The sequence below is a fragment of the Drosophila mojavensis genome, unplaced genomic scaffold (genome assembly GCF_018153725.1).
Source record: "Drosophila mojavensis isolate 15081-1352.22 unplaced genomic scaffold, ASM1815372v1 contig_74, whole genome shotgun sequence".
NCBI lineage: Eukaryota > Metazoa > Arthropoda > Insecta > Diptera > Drosophilidae > Drosophila > Drosophila mojavensis.
Genome location: NW_025318899.1, coordinates 8,146,757 through 8,165,274, shown reverse-complemented (window position 1 = coordinate 8,165,274; position 18,518 = coordinate 8,146,757). Strand labels below are relative to the sequence as shown.

At 42.6% G+C, this 18,518-nt stretch overlaps 1 protein-coding gene across 16 annotated transcripts in view; it reads right to left on the bottom strand.

Moving 5' to 3' along the window:
- LOC6581788 (collagen alpha-1(XVIII) chain) overlaps positions 1 to 17,202 on the bottom strand; it is a 54,069-nt gene extending 36,867 nt beyond the window's left edge. For 9 of the 16 annotated variants that reach the window (XM_044009494.1, XM_044009497.1, XM_044009498.1 and 6 more), the window contains exons 1-4: positions 17,078 to 17,173; positions 16,262 to 16,527; positions 3,938 to 4,045; positions 3,129 to 3,667 (exon numbers count right to left, since the gene is read on the bottom strand). In XM_044009494.1, the coding sequence (XP_043865429.1) occupies positions 3,129 to 3,667; positions 3,938 to 4,028 (630 nt within the window). In that variant the 5' untranslated portion in view covers positions 4,029 to 4,045; positions 16,262 to 16,527; positions 17,078 to 17,173. Of the gene's footprint in view, positions 1 to 659; positions 825 to 3,128; positions 3,668 to 3,937; positions 4,046 to 16,261; positions 16,528 to 17,077 lie in introns of those variants that run through there. The other 7 variants (XM_032730941.2, XM_002007474.4, XM_015162043.3 and 4 more) reach the window with 5 other exon arrangements.
- Positions 17,203 to 18,518: the final 1,316 nt, after the last annotated feature.

Below are 18,518 nucleotides of genomic sequence, written 5' to 3'. Positions count from 1 at the left end.
CTTATGCCTGAGTGGCAGAGGCCAAAGGCCAGAGTAAGTAAAAGAAAATATCTTTTGTAACAATGTAGACATTTAAAAGGCCTTTTATTTAATAAATAAAATGTATATTCCTTTGCCTAGCGGCCGGAGCGCCGGAACACCAAAGACAAAGGCAAAGGCTGGCAGTCGAGTGAGCGAGCGAGCAAAAATCTACGTATACAGAATATTATACGCATACGCACACACACACACACAGCCACACATCCAGCGCTCTTTTAATATGCATATGTGTGAGTGTGTTAGTGTGCGCGCTGGTTATTCATGGTTGTTGTTGCAGTAGGTTGCCTTAATGAGTTTGCCTTTGATTTGGGCCAACGCGAATAAGGCTCAGCCAATATGGTAAGCCGCTGCCTCCGCCTACGCCTACGCCTCCTACTCCTCCCGTCCACGTCGTCCTGCCCCTACCATCCATACCCCTGCCTCTAGCCTGTCATAATTTATGCGCAGCCAATGCTCAATTTGATAGGCGACAGCCTGCGACATTCAAACCATTTGTGTGGCCCATTGTACCACTAATGCCAGCGGAGTGCTTCCTATATATATGCACATACATACATACATACATACATACGTATGTATATGCATACATATATTATATATTAATTTATGCATGTATTTACCTTTGGGCCGAGCGAGTTAAAAGTCAGCTTTAACTAAACGATATGAACGCGGCAATGTATTTATGAATATGTTTATGTTTTCGTTTCGTAAATATGTACGCGTTGATAATATTGAATATGTTGACAAAATCACAGATAATTTAATTACAAGTAGTTATTAAAAAAAAAAAAACCAATACCAAAACTGTTTACTTTTTTAAAATTATTATTATTTTTGTTTCACACTTCGCGAATTTGTTTTTCTTTCTTTTATTGCGTTCAAGTTGAAAATCATTTGTAATTACAAATGACAGCGGGCATTTTTTGGTTTTTTATTATTTGTTTACTGTTTTTTATATAAACAAAATACAAATACGAATTACCGAATGCGTTTCGGTGTCTGTGTTCAACAGTTGCGGCGACTGGCGTTTGTTAACTGGACAACCAGCCGTTGGCTCCCGCTGCGCGCAATCAATTTTTCTCGTTTTCACACCACATGCATTTTTACGTTGTGCAATTGATTGATTTTCATTTGAACAAATTCTCTGACGTTGGCCGCGGGGGCGATGGCGATGGCGATGGGATCTAGGCAGTGGCACTGGCAGTGGCAGTGGCGATAGCGAAAAGTTGCGAGTTTGAAAATGTTCATCTTTTAGTCGAACCGGTTCGAGTTTCAGCTCCACACGAAAAGTTTTCGAAAATTTCACACGCTCGACCCGGCGACGGACACGAAGAGGCGCCCCGCAGCAAGGGGCAAACAAAATAACAAGAACAACAACAAGGATAACAACAACAACTGCAACAGGAGCAGAAAAGCCGCGAGCCTGCCAGCCAAACTAATTGTAAATATTTGCTCAGCGGGCAAACAAATTTGTGTTTTCTCTGTTTGGTTGCTTCTCTTCTCTTTTTGCTACTACCGAACTCTTTATTTACGCGGCGATCACGAGGGAGCTAGCTGGGGGCTGCCTTTGGATATGTTGGATAATTTGAGCGCTATAGGTAATACTCGACCATCACGTTTATTAATTTTGCAGCAAATCTGGCCAGAAGTTTAGTCCACTGCACGCGATATGCAAACGACACGCGCAACAATCACCGGCACGAATGTGGCCAGGATTGTGGTGTGATATGTGATGTGTTTAGCTTGATATGTTCTTGGCGAGCACTGTGACTGCGATTGTGATTGTAATTGTTGCTGTGACAGTTATTGTTACTGCTACTGTTACTGTTACGATTACTGTTACTATTACTGTTACTGTTACTGTCACTGTTACTGACACTGATACTACCAATAGCAATGGAATTGGCAGCTAGGTGAGTGGCCGCAATTTCAAACGTTTGCGCCATCTTTCCATCATCTTTGAACGCATAATTGAATTTTAATTGACTCGACTCCGTGGGGGCTGGGCTGCCTGGTTGGGGCTCACATTACGCTATACACGTTTCGGTTCACTTGAATATTATGCAAACATATTTCATTTAGGCATAAATCACTTTCGTTTTTTGCGGCTAAACTCGCACAATGGCTTCATTTACGCCTGGCTCACACATAGCCGCTTACGCCTCACGATACGACGACAGCGCCGAGCCGCTGTGGCTGAGTATGAGGACGACAACAGCAACGACAACGTGTACGACGTGTACGACCGAGTCAGAGTGCGACTTCAGCGCTCTGTGGCAGTATGGATATATAAATGCTATGTCGTCTTTGCCGTACGCACATGTTAACTGTTTGCGGCACCGAACGCGACTGAAAGGTAAACGCACTCGTCTCGGCCAGGCCCAGCGTAAGCCAAATCACAGCAACATGGCGCACACAAGGACACACACACACAGGGCCAACTAGATGCCGCTCAGCTCGTGCCTTAGACAACGCAGTTTCACTCGTGCTGGCCAACACTTCGTCCGCACGGCGCTGAATAACTCTGAGAGCGTGCCGTGAGCCTTGAGCTAAACTCGGCGTATACGTAATATGAGTTTGAGCACCTTTCGGCTGAGCGAATCTGCGCGAACTGAGTGAAGCCAACTGAGTGTCGAGTGCCGAGTCTGAGTTGTTCGCCAAAATTGGCCGCTGCATGGTAAATTGGCGCCCTACAAGGGTGCCGTGGTGAGAATGTCTGCCGTCAGGTGTGTTGAAAAGCTCGCCAGCTATATTCGTTTTCAACAGACAACGCGTTGGTGGTTGAACGTTTGAATGGCTCAAGCGGCCACTTGCAGACAATTGAATGAGTACTCACGCGTTTTATTACGAGTACGCATAGTTCATTGCACAAGATTTCGAGTACGCATCAATTGGGGTATGAGGAAGACATATGGCACGGTGATGCGTTGATGGGTTGCTCTTTGAGTTTTAAGAAACCTTCACCCAAATTATTACCCATTACCTAATTGGTAGCCCTGTTGCATTAAATAGACATGTGTGCTGCCGTTTGGCGTCTGCTGTTGCAATAATTATTAGATGAAAGCAAATTGGCCGCCGCCAGAACTTACCTCGAAGTGGCCATGGAACACGGAACCTGCCTGGCCGATGAAGAGCACCGCGGTCTTATTGAACGACAGCTCGAACGGATCCCGCACCACCTCCGTGGCGTTCTGCAGTACGCAGTCATAATAGAAAGTCACATTGTTACTGTACACCTGGAATGCAATCGAATTCCATTTGTCCGGCACGTTGGGAACCGGAAAAGTGGCCAGTTTCCGACCCGCCGGAACGTCGGGCTGCCCATAAACGAGCGTCACATTGTAGCTGTTCTTGACAACCGGCGACAGATGGACGCCAAGCTGCAGCACCGTCTCCTGCGAGTCGACTACGCTGAATAGATAGCCGCCCTTCAGCGAGTTCAGGCGATATTTGACCAGTATGGCAAATTCGTAGAGCTTCTCCGGCAGCATCAGCGTCGATGGGGACTTCACATTTGCCGTCGCCAGTAGCTTGAAGGCCGGGTAACCGTCGTCTGCGCTGACAAAGTCTATGCCCGTGTACTGATTGTCGTACATGATATCCGTAAGCATATGTTCACCCATTTCGTCTGATGGTATAGGGAAAATAAAAGAAGAATGGAATAAGTCTCACCACATCTAAGTAATGCCCAAAAGTATGCAACGAAATTAATCTACGTGAATTATTTTTTGCAACAGCTGAAAAGCGTGCAATGAATTTTCACAATTTCCATTTGTTGACTACTATTTACACAGATTGTTGTTGACAACAAACAAACAATTAGGCTTAACTGCACCATTGAGAAGCCATACGCAAAGCAAATATAACAAAGCATTACGACATTGGTAAACACGCTCACCTTTAATGGATTGGCCCACCAGTTCGAGGGATTCATGAGCCGGAACCAGGCACAGCAGCACGAGCCCCACGACGTACGAAAGGGAACGCATTTTATACAGATTAAATGCTGCAAAGGAAAGATAATAGATAAATGTGATTGTTAAATATAGTATATTTATATTTTATAATGTAATTATACATATGTCAACTATCAATTAAAAGGCAATGTTCTCATATAATTAAACATGCTTAAAATCACTTCCCTTCTTAGATAGTCCACAGATTATAGTGTAACAACAACAAAAATACAAACTTTTTAGTGACGTGGCTACACCTGTGCGACGAATTTAAGCAGCAACCACAGACACTTCATCTACCGGCCGCAATCATTGGTAATGCGAGACCGTTAACTCACAGTGGAGACCCCCCGGAGCGGTCACGTGCTCCGTTGCGGGTCTGCAGACTTGCTTGCAATTAGGCATTGTGGGTGGACGATGCCTCACCGTCAACCACACCTGTGCGCACAGCACCACCGGCGGCCTGCAACCGCAGGCATCCAGCTAGAAGCCACACAATTTTGTGGTCTCTCTTAGGCAAACAAGTTAATGCGTCACTGCTGCACACGAGACAAGTTTTACATGCATACATGCGGACCATATGCCAGACAATGGCTCATTCAAGTCAAGATTAACGACAATTAGATGTGGTGCTGATCGCCGAATTGTGAGATCGTTATTTATATTGCCTAAGCTTAGATTTGGGCGACGAGCTTTGATAGACACACCCAGCTGGCAGCTGGCAGCTGGCTGGGGAGTTCATGTAAATGTAAGCATGTGGAAATGTCAGAGATCGAGCAACCAATTGCCCATAAACAAAATTTGTCAACTGAGCAGCCAAATAAAATTGTTATTGGCCACTTCATAAATCATCGAAGTGGGCTGGGCTCATTTGTTTAATTACACATTCCCAAACAACAACAACAACAGCAGTTAATATTCAAATTCATATTGTCAACACACTTGAAGCATGCGCTTGGCGGCTATCTAATTCGGTCTGGTTCCCAAACCCTTCGCGATGCATAATCTAATGCAATTAATGGGCTCCACATCGCGCTGACCTCAAATTGTCTCTCTGGACAGAGGCAAACAATTAATATTTATCAAGTTTAGCGCCGCACACGACATGACAAGCGAGGCAAACTAAATACCCTATAAAAGCACACAGCAGTCACTCACGACGCACGAGCGCCCATGCCCTACATGAGAGAGAAAGAGACAGAAAAACTACATTTGCCTATGCAAATGACTGTCAATTGCGTGAGCGGCAAAGAAAAGTGTTTTCTTCTATTAATTAAGAGCACATTTGTGTTTATAACATTTTGATGATGGCAATTCTGGAATGTTCAACATGTCTCCAATCAGTCAAAGATATACCGAAGTGACAAATTCATTTAATTGACCCTTAAAACCGAACGTCAAAATAATTTATACAACTAAACCAAATAGCCAGAACTGATGTGGCTGTTGTGTAAGTATATATCTCATTGATATCTTTATTTCTCTAAAAAAGATATAAATGAATACGTGGAAATTCGACACTCTCAAGACAAGCATCTTATGAATTTTAATCGAGTGTTGAACTGTTAAATGTTGACAGTTGGCGGAGACCACCGAAAAGTTGAAAAAGTTCTATAGCTGAATTATTCTTATAATGAGGCAACATTTATGCAGTACACAGGCGAGGCTGGGGCCGCCTTGACATGCATTCTGTCTGTGTGTCTGTCTCTGTGTCTGTCTGGCCGCCCCCATGCCTGAGGCGCCGAAATTGCCTATACGCTGGCTGTCAAAACATAATTCGAATGACAGTGCGAAGAGTGCTTGAAATGGAACGCACGTAACGCCGATTAGTAGGGCCTAACCTATACGGTACACAGCACTCGGTCGCCTCAGCCGCGGAGGCGTGGCCGATCCCAGCAATGGTATAATAAAGATGCGCGTTAGCTGTATTGCCAACAGCGGAAACCGTAATCAAATTTCACACTCGTAAATTTCTGATTCCCTGTGCGTGCATTTTTAATGCATTTGATTTACGCTGAGCCATATGCGAAGCGTCAAACTAATATGCAGACAAATTTGATTGAAAATCAGAAACAAACTGCTCGAAATCGAAATCAAAATCAAAATATATGTTTCCGAGGCGCCCTAAGCACATATATATATATATATATATATATATATAGATTGAAATGGAAACAAATCGGAAACTGAAAGTCGTAAAAAGCTACGCACTTTCACATCAAATCCAAAAGTCGTCAGGCACTGACGAGCAAGAAGCAGAAGCAGAAGCAGGGGCAGAGGCACACGCAGAAGAAGAAGAAGAAGACTGTCAAATGTGGCAAGAGGCAATGGCAAAGGCGAGCAAAAAGAAAATCAAATAAAATTTTATTTTCAATAGTAAATCGGCTCAATGTGACTACGGGCCATATGAAAGGGCTCCGGACCACGTTGGCCATGCCGGGTGTGAGTGTGTACGTGTGTGTGTGTGTGAGTGCGTATCTATATGTAGGTGGGGGAGGTGGCAGGCAAATGTGTGCCACTATGTCAAGCCAAGCAGCCCCACCCTATGCCGACGTCTGCGGCGATGAGTTGTTGCCCCTAAGTGAACTATTAGCTCTGTTGATTTTATATTTTCCAATTTATTGTACTTTTCCCCACCAGCAAAAGCAACAGCTGCTTGCGAGGGTGAGCATCTTTTTGGGGCTGGGGCTAAGCTAAGCGCGACGTGAGGGGTGCCGAAAAAAAAAAACAAAAGCGCGCTGTCATTCCGCTCGACGCCTTGTCAACGTTTATTGTTCCCCGTTTTTACTTTTTATTAAGGCCAAGCGCCCGCAATTTGTTCTATTTGATTTAAAGGATTTGCATGGCAAATTTGACTTTATTTGTTTTCGCTTTTGTTCCTAAAGGCCCGCACACACACACACACACACGCATCAACATGTTTGACACTTGGCACATGCTCGGCGGGCTGTTTCGCATGTTAACAATTTAAGTGCCTCCATTCAAGGTGGCAATATTTTCCAAAGAGCTTTGCATAAATAAAACGGCCCTAAGCCGGCCAATAGCCGGCTGCATAGCACAATACAGCGACTCAAGTTGTTGCGACATCTCGATCGGATCATTAACCCGCATATGTAGAGACAGAGCCAAGCTGAGATCCGAACTGTTGCATGCCAAACATATGAACCTACATATATGCTAATCTAAATGGCGATAAAAACCAAGACAAAACAGCTATTTGATATCGTCACAAATTTGTAGCTGTTAGCCTAAGTTAAGTTTCAGCTTGATAAAGAAAATACAAATAAATAATTAAAGCCATGTTAAGGCGCTCGCCCGCGTACATAAAGATAAACTATGGTAGCTGACTGAAAGAAAAAGTCTCGAGAGATGATCTCATGGTCTTCGGGCGTGTAGCAGGCATGTTTTCATATGTTCGCTCAACGAGAGGCATAAAACTGAAAACTGGAAATTGAAAATTGATTTATAATGCGCAAAAATGATTTGTGGTATCAATTACTTTGCATATTTTTTGAAGAAAATTTCAGCTAACCGAAGCTAATGAATAGCATTTAATATGTTTGGTGAATTTCATGGCTGAAGCACTTACATTCAGCTATTAGTTATTGATTCCCAGAATCACTCTCTAACCACTCTGTGGTCTAACCAATTCATTATATTTCCGGAAAATGGAATTTAAGCAAACTCAGAATTACTCACAATAATGTAAGTACAAGAAATGAATTTACCGATGTATTATTTAGTGTAGTCTTGTGAAGTTTATTAATGCATTTGCCGTTGCATATTTCATATTTAGTTATTGGCCATATTGGCAAGTGGGTTAATCGCTGCGAAAACCAAACAAGACGTCCGTTTATCCAGCTACAATAAAAAACTCGCATACGATGTGTGCAGAGGGAGTGACATAGAAACTGCCGCCGCGCAAATAGCCCAACAAAATCAAGTTATAATAAACATGAGCCAAAAATGGCACAAAGCGATTCGCCCAGCCCAGCCCAGCCGAGCCGGTTGGCAGTCCAGATAGTCAGACTGGTCGAGAGTGTTGCGGCTGTGTTTCGGTAATTAACATCAGCAGTTGCTCAGCTCGCCCGCACTCCGCTCACAGCTCCCCCTGCAACAACCACATTGGCCGCCAAATGTGTTTGCCTCACTCCCAGTTTCCCTTTTTCAGTTGCAACAGCTGCCACCGAACGCATTGCCAGCCTGTTGCCAGCAGCGATTTAAATAATCTTCAAGCGTCGAGTGCTACTCATATTGCACTTAGAGCTGTGGGCGTCGTCCATAACCGCTCGCCGCTCTCCTCTCGCCACTCGCCGCTCGCCGGTCGTCGGCAGCCATGTGCAACACGTTGTCGCAACGGGCTACAAACAACAGCTAAAGAAGTTCAATGAGTGATCAGAATGGCATTAATATGATCAGGGGATGCAGTCACAGCTCCAAGCCTCCTCCCATTGCTCGGATGTTGATGAATGGGGTGTGCCGAGTCATCATTGTATTCTTTATTGCTGTCATTAAAATCTGTCTTTGGGATATTTATAGCGCTCTTTGTTTTGCTGTCCGTTTCGCTTGCCAATGCGCTGCTGCCTGTTGGATTATACATTTTTGGCTCTCACTCTTTAGCCCGCTGCTAACCAGGCAATTTCGGGTAGCTGAACTCCTACTCTCTCCCTCTCCCTCTCTCTCTCTCTCCCACTCTTTCTCTTTAGTCAGGGAGTGCGTTGACTTTGCAGGACTTTAATTTGTAAATCGATTCAAGGTTAGCCTGTGGCGCAGGCCTTTTTATCTCATTTCTGCTAATGAGTGGACAACATCGCGTGCTGCTGCGTGCTTCGTGCTGCGTGCTGCGTGCCTGGAGCTGAGATACACTTGAGTAGTGGCTATGATGTCTGGCAGTCAGCCAGCACGGCGATTTGTGACTTGAAATGGGGCAAAAGTTCATCAAATGCTCGCGACCAATTTCACATTTCTGCCCACGGGAAGGCGCTGACATGTCCAAATATATTCCTAAACATTCAGCGCCTCCTCAGACTCCATGCAAAATTATGGAAACCCAATGAACGGCGCCCATTATAAATAGCTTCCATTTCATAAACGTCGCCGATTCTGAACTGGTTTATTTTATATTATATTTCTTAAATGCCCAAATATTCCGCCACCGTTTAAGCTGAAGCATTGACAGTCCATTCAATAAATTATTTAGCTAAAATAATGATTGAGACATTACGCTGGAATGCTTTAAAGCTACGTCAGTGCTTAAGTCGACTTTTTACCGAACACAAAATACCCTATAAAAGTATTCTAGGAGAAGTTAAAGAACGTCACTGCTAACTCATTCAATAAATTCAGCCGTATTTATATTTCAGAGACTCTCTGTTGCCGTAGGCATCGTACGTATAGCCGGAATCGTATTATGGATGGTCTGCGGTTTTCGGACTGTTATTAGAGCGGCTGCAGCTGCCTGCATGAAGTGAAGGCGCCTCGTGATGAGCAGTGCGAATCGAAATGAAAGCGGACCAGTTGAAGGGAAACTCATTTGACTGAAGTTGATTGGCAATCAATGGCTGTCATCGAGGTGGACAGGCACAAAAATTGTATTAGCTCCTGCCCGAGACGACGGAAGTTAATACTCATTTCGCTGATGATTCTGATTGCCAGCACGAACATGAGCACGGGCAGGGGCAGGGGCAGGGGCAGGAGTACGACCAGCAACACAGGCAAGAGCAATGTATCGACCCCCAAGCAGCGCCTAAGGACTTTCATTAATAAGCAGTGGGATGCGAGTCCTGCTTCAAAGGTCAAGCACCTAGTTGGCGCCCGTTCATGTGCGAATCGAGACTAGCGAGAGAGCTTTAGCCAAGCAGGAAACGGAAGTTATTTCCCGATGGGCACCGATAAGTCACACACACCCAATATTCGAGTGGCAGCATTATGTCAATGAGCCAATAAGTTAGTCAAGGGTTTTCTGCGCTCATCGGAGCTTAATTGAAATCGAAGCACGAATGTTCTTGCGAATAGGAAAAAAAAAAAAAAACAATCGGCGCCGGGGAGATAATGACGTGATCTAACAAAACTTCGAGTCTACTCGAGTCATGTCTGGGCTGAATAATTGAATTTAGTTCATTGTCACAAGCAAAGTCACTCGCACTCTGTTTGTATATATTACATTACATGTAAATAGTTAAATAATGAAAAATACCTAGCTTTTAATGGAAATGATTTAATACTTATTATTGTTCGCTGTCCAGAGATTATTTTTATTCTATATTCAAATCGATGCACGCACGTCTGCCTATTCGTATATATATATATATATATATATATTTGTATATACATATTTTTGTACGCAATTTTAGTAATTTATGTGATAAGCAGACAACTCGCCACGGCTGCCACTTAAAAGCTCTCCGAGCACATTGTCTGCAGAGGGCGTCTGGTTTGCAGCCAAGCATGGAAATACTCATAGTAGATGTTATGTAAGTCTTTGCAATAAACGGGAATTTATGACAAGCATATGATTAAAGCGAATCAGTTTACCCATTCCAAAATATGCCATAGAGCTATTTTCGTAAGTACAAATATCTTTGGTCATCTATAGATCATATGAGAGAGAGAGAGAGAGAGAGAGAGAGAGCTCCTGCAATATTTAACAACATTCGTATACACATATATATTGCCAAACATATGATTCCATTAAAATATAAACAAATTTTATGACAATTTAGAGTATTTAGGGTAGTAGAGCGAATGAAAAAGTTCTCGCTAGTTGCCATGCGAATCGCATAGAAGGGCGGGCAGGGCCTGAGACGAGGCGGTATCAAATGTGGCACAATGAGATGGAAGAGCGCAATAAAGTGCGGTAGAATGTAAGAGATAAAGAGCTTAAGAAAGAGAAAAAGAGCAGGAAAGAAATCAACAGCAATGGTAAACAGAAACCGTGAAAAATAAATAATTGAATATAGACAAATATATATTAATATAATTTTAATGGCAGCAATAAAAAGAAATTCCTCTAGCAAATACCAAAATATTTTGAGAAACATTAAGATGTTTTCCTATTGCCACAATTCAATATCTATAGCAAGTTTATATTTGGTTTTTTATAGACCACATATAATGTATATTAAATGCATTGCATCAATTTCGAATGTCTCCCGGCTGTGTTGGCTCTATCAAATTTCCACTAAGCCAAACAACATCATTTTCTCAGTCTCTCAGAGTGATTCATTGGCCATTTTACGACTTTGATAACTCGACTTTAATGACTCGCTGACAATGTAAATACAGTAGTCCCTGTGCAGATAAACAAGTTTGGTCCACAAATTCAATATATACATATGTATATGTATATGTACTAATTCCCATTACGTCAAATTGATGTCCAATAAATGAGTTTGCATAACTCGCATAAATTGCAACTGGCTGCAGAGTTAGCAAACCCCACAGCTGGAGGACAACCACAATCGCCAGCAGCTGAGCCACAAGTCGGTTCGCATATTTTCAATGGACGCATTGCAACATTAAAACTCATGCAAAGATTTATGACAATTTACACAAAATAACTAAATCCACACAAATGTGAGCGTATATATAAAACTATATTTATATATATACTTATATATATAAATGCAGTTTATTCAGTCTACGCATTCATATGCAGCTACTGGCTTTGTGCAGGCTTATCAAACGCCATCGAATCGGGCTACATCGATTGGCGATCTGTGTGCCAAGTTGGAATGCCGCCAAATCAAAGGCGCCAGACGGAAAGCAAACAATGGCTGACAATTAATTAGGCTTTGGCACGGGCACGGACAGCAGCAAGCAGCCAGTGGACAGTGGACAGTGGCCAGTGGACAGAGCCGGTCCAAATCGATGCCAACTCATTTGGCTAATTGTCTTGCGATTCGAGGGGCCAGATAAACGACGAAAATTTGCTCTGTTTGAGGCTGTTGAACGGCTTGGACATGCGCTCAAAGCAACTGCCGCTAACAACGGCAATTATCAGACGCATACCGAAAGGTGGGCGGGCCACCTCAAGGCGCCTGCTCAGGTGACGGCGCTAAGCGCTGTGCATAAATATAATAAATATCTATTATTAAGACTTTTGCAAGGGCAATTAAAAGACACTCGGACGACAGCTGACAGACAGACGCCCGATTGGCTATCGGAGAAATAAACGGAATATTGTAAACGATATAAAATAATTATTTATCGTTGGCATTTTCATTTTTGTTTCTTATTTATTATTGTTGTTCTTGTTTTGCTTTATTGCTGACAGCACTCTGCGAACGTAGGCCTTCCTTCATATTCTCCTCCTGAGACAATGCCCATTGTTCGAGCCGCAACAAAGGAGTGCAAAAGCTGCGTGGGCAGTTGCAGGACGGCAGGGGCAAGGGTGCAAGGCGGCAATGCCAAGTGCAGCAGCATAAACAACCAAAAGTTGTCGATTCATGTGCAAATGTTCAGTTATTTACAATATGAGTAAGATTCCACTCACAACTAGCAACTGTACATACCTACATACATACATATGTATTCCATTAAGTAGCGCCTATGTATAATGCCCCCAGACAGGCCAAGGAATGGAATGAAATGGAATGGAATGGAATGGAATGGAATGGAATACGCATTCGCTTCTTGCATGAAGGCTAAATCATGACGGAATCTCAGCCCGCACTATAAGTTGCCTCATATTCAGGAACACACAGACTATTCATATACTATTTCCATAACTACATGTGTTGCTCATGCCTTGACCCAAGTGCCGTTATTAGTAAAATACTTTGTTGTGGCAAGTAAAATATATTTTAGCGGCTTTTTCCATATATACTTTAAAAAGTATATTATAATAGCTTTATGACTCAATTAGCATATAGTGTATAGTTTTGTTGTTAGGTCAGCTAAAACTCTTATCTAATCAGCTAACTCTTATCTATGGCAAATATAAAATTTCACTTTTCTCTTTGTACCGGATCATCAACTCGAGCTCTTAAGCAATCGTGGGAAAGAGAAATTGTTTTGGGCCCAATATGCAGATTATACTTGACCTATAGGCGTGGTGCCTAATCAGAGTTCCTCTACGCCCCCTAACAAATAACTCACGCTTCATCTTTTTGCATAATACCGAGACCAAAGCTCCACAATTATGCGCATAATATATTTATATTTACGTAAACAATGTCAGGGCACTTCATTCCGTGGTGGTGCTGCTGCTGAGCCGCTCAGTGGTTGAGTGCTCATTTATCGAACCTGTTATTCTGCCATGCACTTGGGCTCACATTTTACTATATTTTACAGAGGCACTTTTAACGCTGAGCCGGCAGTTTATTGGCACCGCCTCGTGCTACCAGCATGCGGATGGCCTATGGATGGAGCTAACATCGTGCATATTGATTGCATTAGCGGAGGGGCAGCGCACATTTGAGGAGTCTGACTGTAGAGTCGATCTGTAGACTGGCGTTAGTCGAAGCCCAGCAACAAGTTGTCCAATTTGCTTAGCCACTGCCCGGACACGCGCATGTTCCTCATTTAAATATTTCGCAAGCGCGACTCCCAGCCACAGTTCATTCAGAAGAGTGACCCAATTGAGAGCTTGTTCAGTTCTAGGCGCGCGCCGTGTCTATTACAACATCTTTTTTTTGCTGTTGCTGTTGCTGTTGCTGTCGTCACTTTCGGCTGAGTCAGCGCCCCGCCACGGCCCGTCCGCGAGGCGTGACAGCATTAAGGCAAGTGTCATCGAAGGCAAATTGCAAGCGAGGAGAACGCAGCAGCAATTTGAATGTAAATTATAATTGTATATTTTCACTTTCAATGCACTCGAATTGCTCACTTCACAGAATCTCTGGCTGACTCAGAATCATGCCTATTTCTACATATTAATCTAATCTCTCTATGCCTCTCTGTTTTTCACCGTATTTCTCGCATTGCTGCTTGATTAATATTTTCAATAATTCTAGGCTTCAGCAACGATCAACTGGCAGGCGAGCACGTAGACCCAGTTCAGCGCCCGTCGCGCTCTTGCTGTGAGCCGTAACCCCCTTTGGCGGAATTGGTGCACAGTTTGTTTCCGTTTCAATAGCGAAGTCGCCTCCCGGCGCATCCAACTAATTTGGGCGATGCTGTTGTCATTGCTGCATCTCAGCATACAGATGTTCTATGTGTGTCTTACATCAAAGTACGTTTGTTTTACAAATGCTGCTGGCTGCCAGCGAATTAGGCAAAACATCAGCGACAACAACGGCCACAGCAGCAGCAACAGCAACAGCAGCAGCAGAGAATTCAACAATGGCCCAAATTGTGATGCATGTCACAGAGACACAAATGTGTGCAGGAGTCACAATTGTTGTGAAAGTTGGCCTGTTTCCCTCTGAGCCCGGCTCCTGCACAAGAGTCAGCGAAAAAATCATTTTTAATTAAAATAAGCAAACTGAATGCGGGCTGTAGTGAATATATGAAAATATAGCCGCAGGACAAGTTGCTTAGCAGGTGTGTACATACATACATACAGGTAGCTTAAATTACTCAAAACAAAATAAACAAAAAACCAAAAATTCACACAAATATATATAAACGTAAGACTTTAATATTTTAACCTTTTTTAGAACAAGGTTCAAGCCACAAAAATATTGCAGTGCAAAAGGTGTGTAGCTGCCACAAAAGTTGAAAAATCTTACAACTGAGCGTTGGACTTACTTTAAGGGAGTATTATAATATTCTTGCTCAATATGTAACAAACAATGTGATGTTTACATCTATATATATTTACAGTTTTATGCATATATGCAACGTAAACAGATTCAACTTCTAACTCAAGAAACTGCCGCTTTGCTCTTTTTCAGTATATTTGGCAGAAGCTCAGCTGCTGTCAGCTTTTTGTATGCTGCTAATTTATCATATACACTTACATATGTATATACACATATATCTATACACATATAGACGGCAAATAAATATGCATACGGTTTTTGTGAATTTTCAATATGCCTGCAAGGGTATTTGAGCTTCGACAGCGCGTTGATTTTTGTTTTTAATTACAAACAGTTAAACAAGATAATTTTGTGCGCTGTGCATAGACTAATTATCGCTTTGACCATAAAACAAGACCGACACATAAACTAATGTATAGGTAGGTGTGCATATGTGTGTGTGTGTGAACAGCTATGCCAAATCGATAAGTCTATGAGTGACACTTCAACTTAGAGTTAGGCAAAAATAACAAGTCGAACTCTGTTTATTGAGTGCGTTTAGTACCTCCTGCTGCTACTGCTGCTGCTGCGAGTAGCACCTAGACGAAACACAGATAGATGGAGCCAAGTCTAATGGCAAGATTCGAGACTCTAACTGCAAATCGGGCAGAAACCGAAAACAGCAAGCAATTGGCACATTAAAAGCAGAAAAGCAACTGAAAGCAGATATTCATATGCAAACAAGAAGTACATATGTATGTATGTATGTAGTTGTGTATAGGGTAAATCGTTGTAGATTTCGTAAAATCACAGTTACGAGCATCCGTCGCACTCGCATCCGATACGCTAGTTCCCCTATACCCTCTAAGTGGACAGGCCTGACAAGGGGTATATGCCGTGCAGGCAGTCAACACAGTCAGCAGGAAATTAAAGAGATCAAATTATTACAAAAGTGATTGGCACACTTGTCAGGCAATCGGACTCAATGAATAATGAGCAGACACAATGATGGGCCAGTTGGTTATTGATTTGACTTATATATAGAGGGTATTTTAGAGCTGTATCGTTTAGCCGCATTCATATGTAAATATGTACTTTAAAATAAGCCGCGCATATATACATAATTTGTTTTCAACTCGTTGTCGTTCACAATATTTTGTTTGTCTTTGTCTCTTTGCTGATGCTGCCCTTCCCTATCTATCCAGACACACACACACGCAATTGGCATGAATGAATGAATGAATGGATTGATAGTGTGCGAAATCAGCTAAAGAAGCTGCAGCTGCCTTCCATATTCATATACTTAAATATATATATATATTTAAGTAAAATAAGCATGAGCAAAGAAAATAAAATCTGCGCACAGCATTTAGTAGGTAAATATCAATTATCGCAGACAAAGTCGAAGACAATAGAGGAATACAAATATGTGAATATAAAAATGGATCGTAAAGCGATTTTGTGATTCGACTTCAAGTGCTTTTTGATACTTGCGTAATACATTTATGAGCTCAATTACGTGACCAAAAATTCCTTGCAAACGTAATCTATATAAAAGAATCGACTGATCTATTATTGACTTACCTCAGCGTCAAGATATATAGCTATATATGTATGAATGTGTGGATAGCTCGTGGACTCTGGTATTGAGCCTAATGCTGCATAGTTTTGGGCAGCAGCAGCAGCTTCCGATTTCTTCCGATCTCTGAATGCGGATGTGGCGCTGACAATGTCTGTGTGTGTTGACTCGAACTTGATTATTTCATAGACATTTGTATTAGCATTTAACGAATATTTGTTTTACTTTGCATTAGTTAGTCGCCTTAGTTCACTTCACATGGCAGACGCTGCTGCGAATTGACAAGATTATTAAATGATAAAATCAGTCGCCGGCCTTCAAATATTTCACACAAGCGAATGCGACACTTGACACACACACAGACACACACACATGCACACTCTTGCACAAATTGTGATCGGTGAGACAGTTCACGGAAATGGCATTGCAGCTAATTCATTGAAATCAAATATATAATTTATGCGTTTTGTTGCAGAACTAAAACAAAAGAAGAAATGCAACAATTGAAGAGAATATTGACGACAATATATTGATACAAAGAGCAGCGCGACATGAAAAAAGACAACATAAAATATCGCAAACTAACGGACAACAACAATCAGCAAAAGCCGGCAAGAAATCACACACACACACACACACATACACACTCACTCACACACTGCAACTATTCAAGCGAAAACGTAAACGTAATATTATGCTAAATTTTGTATTTTTTGTTTTGTTTGCTTTTCTCTCTTTTATTATTTTGAATTTTTGTATTTTTCGTATTAACAACGCGCACAAGCCAAAGCAGAGACACCAAAATATATTAAGGAACGCACGCGTAAAAGCCGTTGGCACCAAATACTCGCGTTCAGTGAGTGCCCGCCTACGACGAAGCGACCGGCTGAAGTTCACAACACAGACTGACGACTGAGGCAGCGCAGGCAAAGCAGGCGAACGTGTAGCAGCGTCGAAGCGACGCTGACGCGACGCCGACGCCGACGCCAACATTGACGTTGGCAGAGGTTTTTGAAGCGCATTGGGTACGTTGATAAACTTACAACATAAATATATGCAAATACTTATAATCATTTCATTAATAAAAATATAAATATATATGTGTATGTAGGAGTATGTGTGTGTGTGTGTGATTAGAGAATTAGTTTTGCAGAGTTAAAAGAGGCAAGGAGATACCTAAGCACCAACTCCGTTGGAGATAGTGTAGCTGGCTTGCAAGCAGATCCAATTTCTACCTTAAGGGAGGCGCCTCAACTACCTCACAACTCGCGCACAGTTGGGTCACTCCCACAGGTGCCTCGCATGTGGCCTTAAATATTTATACAAAACTGGCTACCAATAAAGCTGAGCATAATTTTTGAGGCACAGGAACTACATATTACTATCTGATTATATATAGGTAGATATGTGTGTGTGCGTGTGTTCATGTAGAACATCACCGGCGCACCTGTGCTTCATTTGAAATTCTATAAATAATTTGAAAAGCAGTTGATACAAATTGCAAAAACAAAGCAGCAACGAGTGGGGGGAGGGACCTCAGGGTAGGCCCTTACATAGTCTCTGGCGTTAAAAGGCAAAAATGCCGGAAAATAGAAAACACATTCATACAAGTTGTTGACGCCAGCCGGCACTATAAGCATCAAAGAGAGTGAGAGAGACAGCGATAGAGAGAGAGTGTGTGTTTGAGTTAGCGTAAGCCCGCAACTGACGCTTGCGTCGACGTCGGCATTGGCGCCAGCAGCGACTGCATCACACGTGCCGTATGCGTAACATTGCCGGCCATTGTGTGTGTGTGTGTGTGTTTGTGGGTGTGTATGTTTGGGAATGTTTCATGCGTTATCAACACGACATTACGTATACGTACAGCAGAAAAACTTTATTTTGAAGAGCGCCTCTTTTATCGCGGACTCGCGTTATTATACCCTGTGTGTATGGCAAGGGGTATATTGACTACTATGCGAAGACACATAGAATGTTAGCTATCCTAGTAGGCAGCAACAGGTAAACGCAGATGCTAGCAGATATGTATATCTACGGCACGAGTGCTACTGCACGGCATCTGCAAGTCGAGCAGATGAATGGAATATCTCGGCCTGTTGTTCGCTTGCTTGTTGCGGTGGCTGCTGCGCCCGTTGTCAGCTTTGAGCCGGTGTCTGTGTCGGCCACTGGTTTGTTTGCCGGCTGCCAAACGTTTAAACAAGCATGTGTGTCCTGGACTGCGGACACACTGAACAAGTTGCAGAGTTCTACATTTCCTCTCCC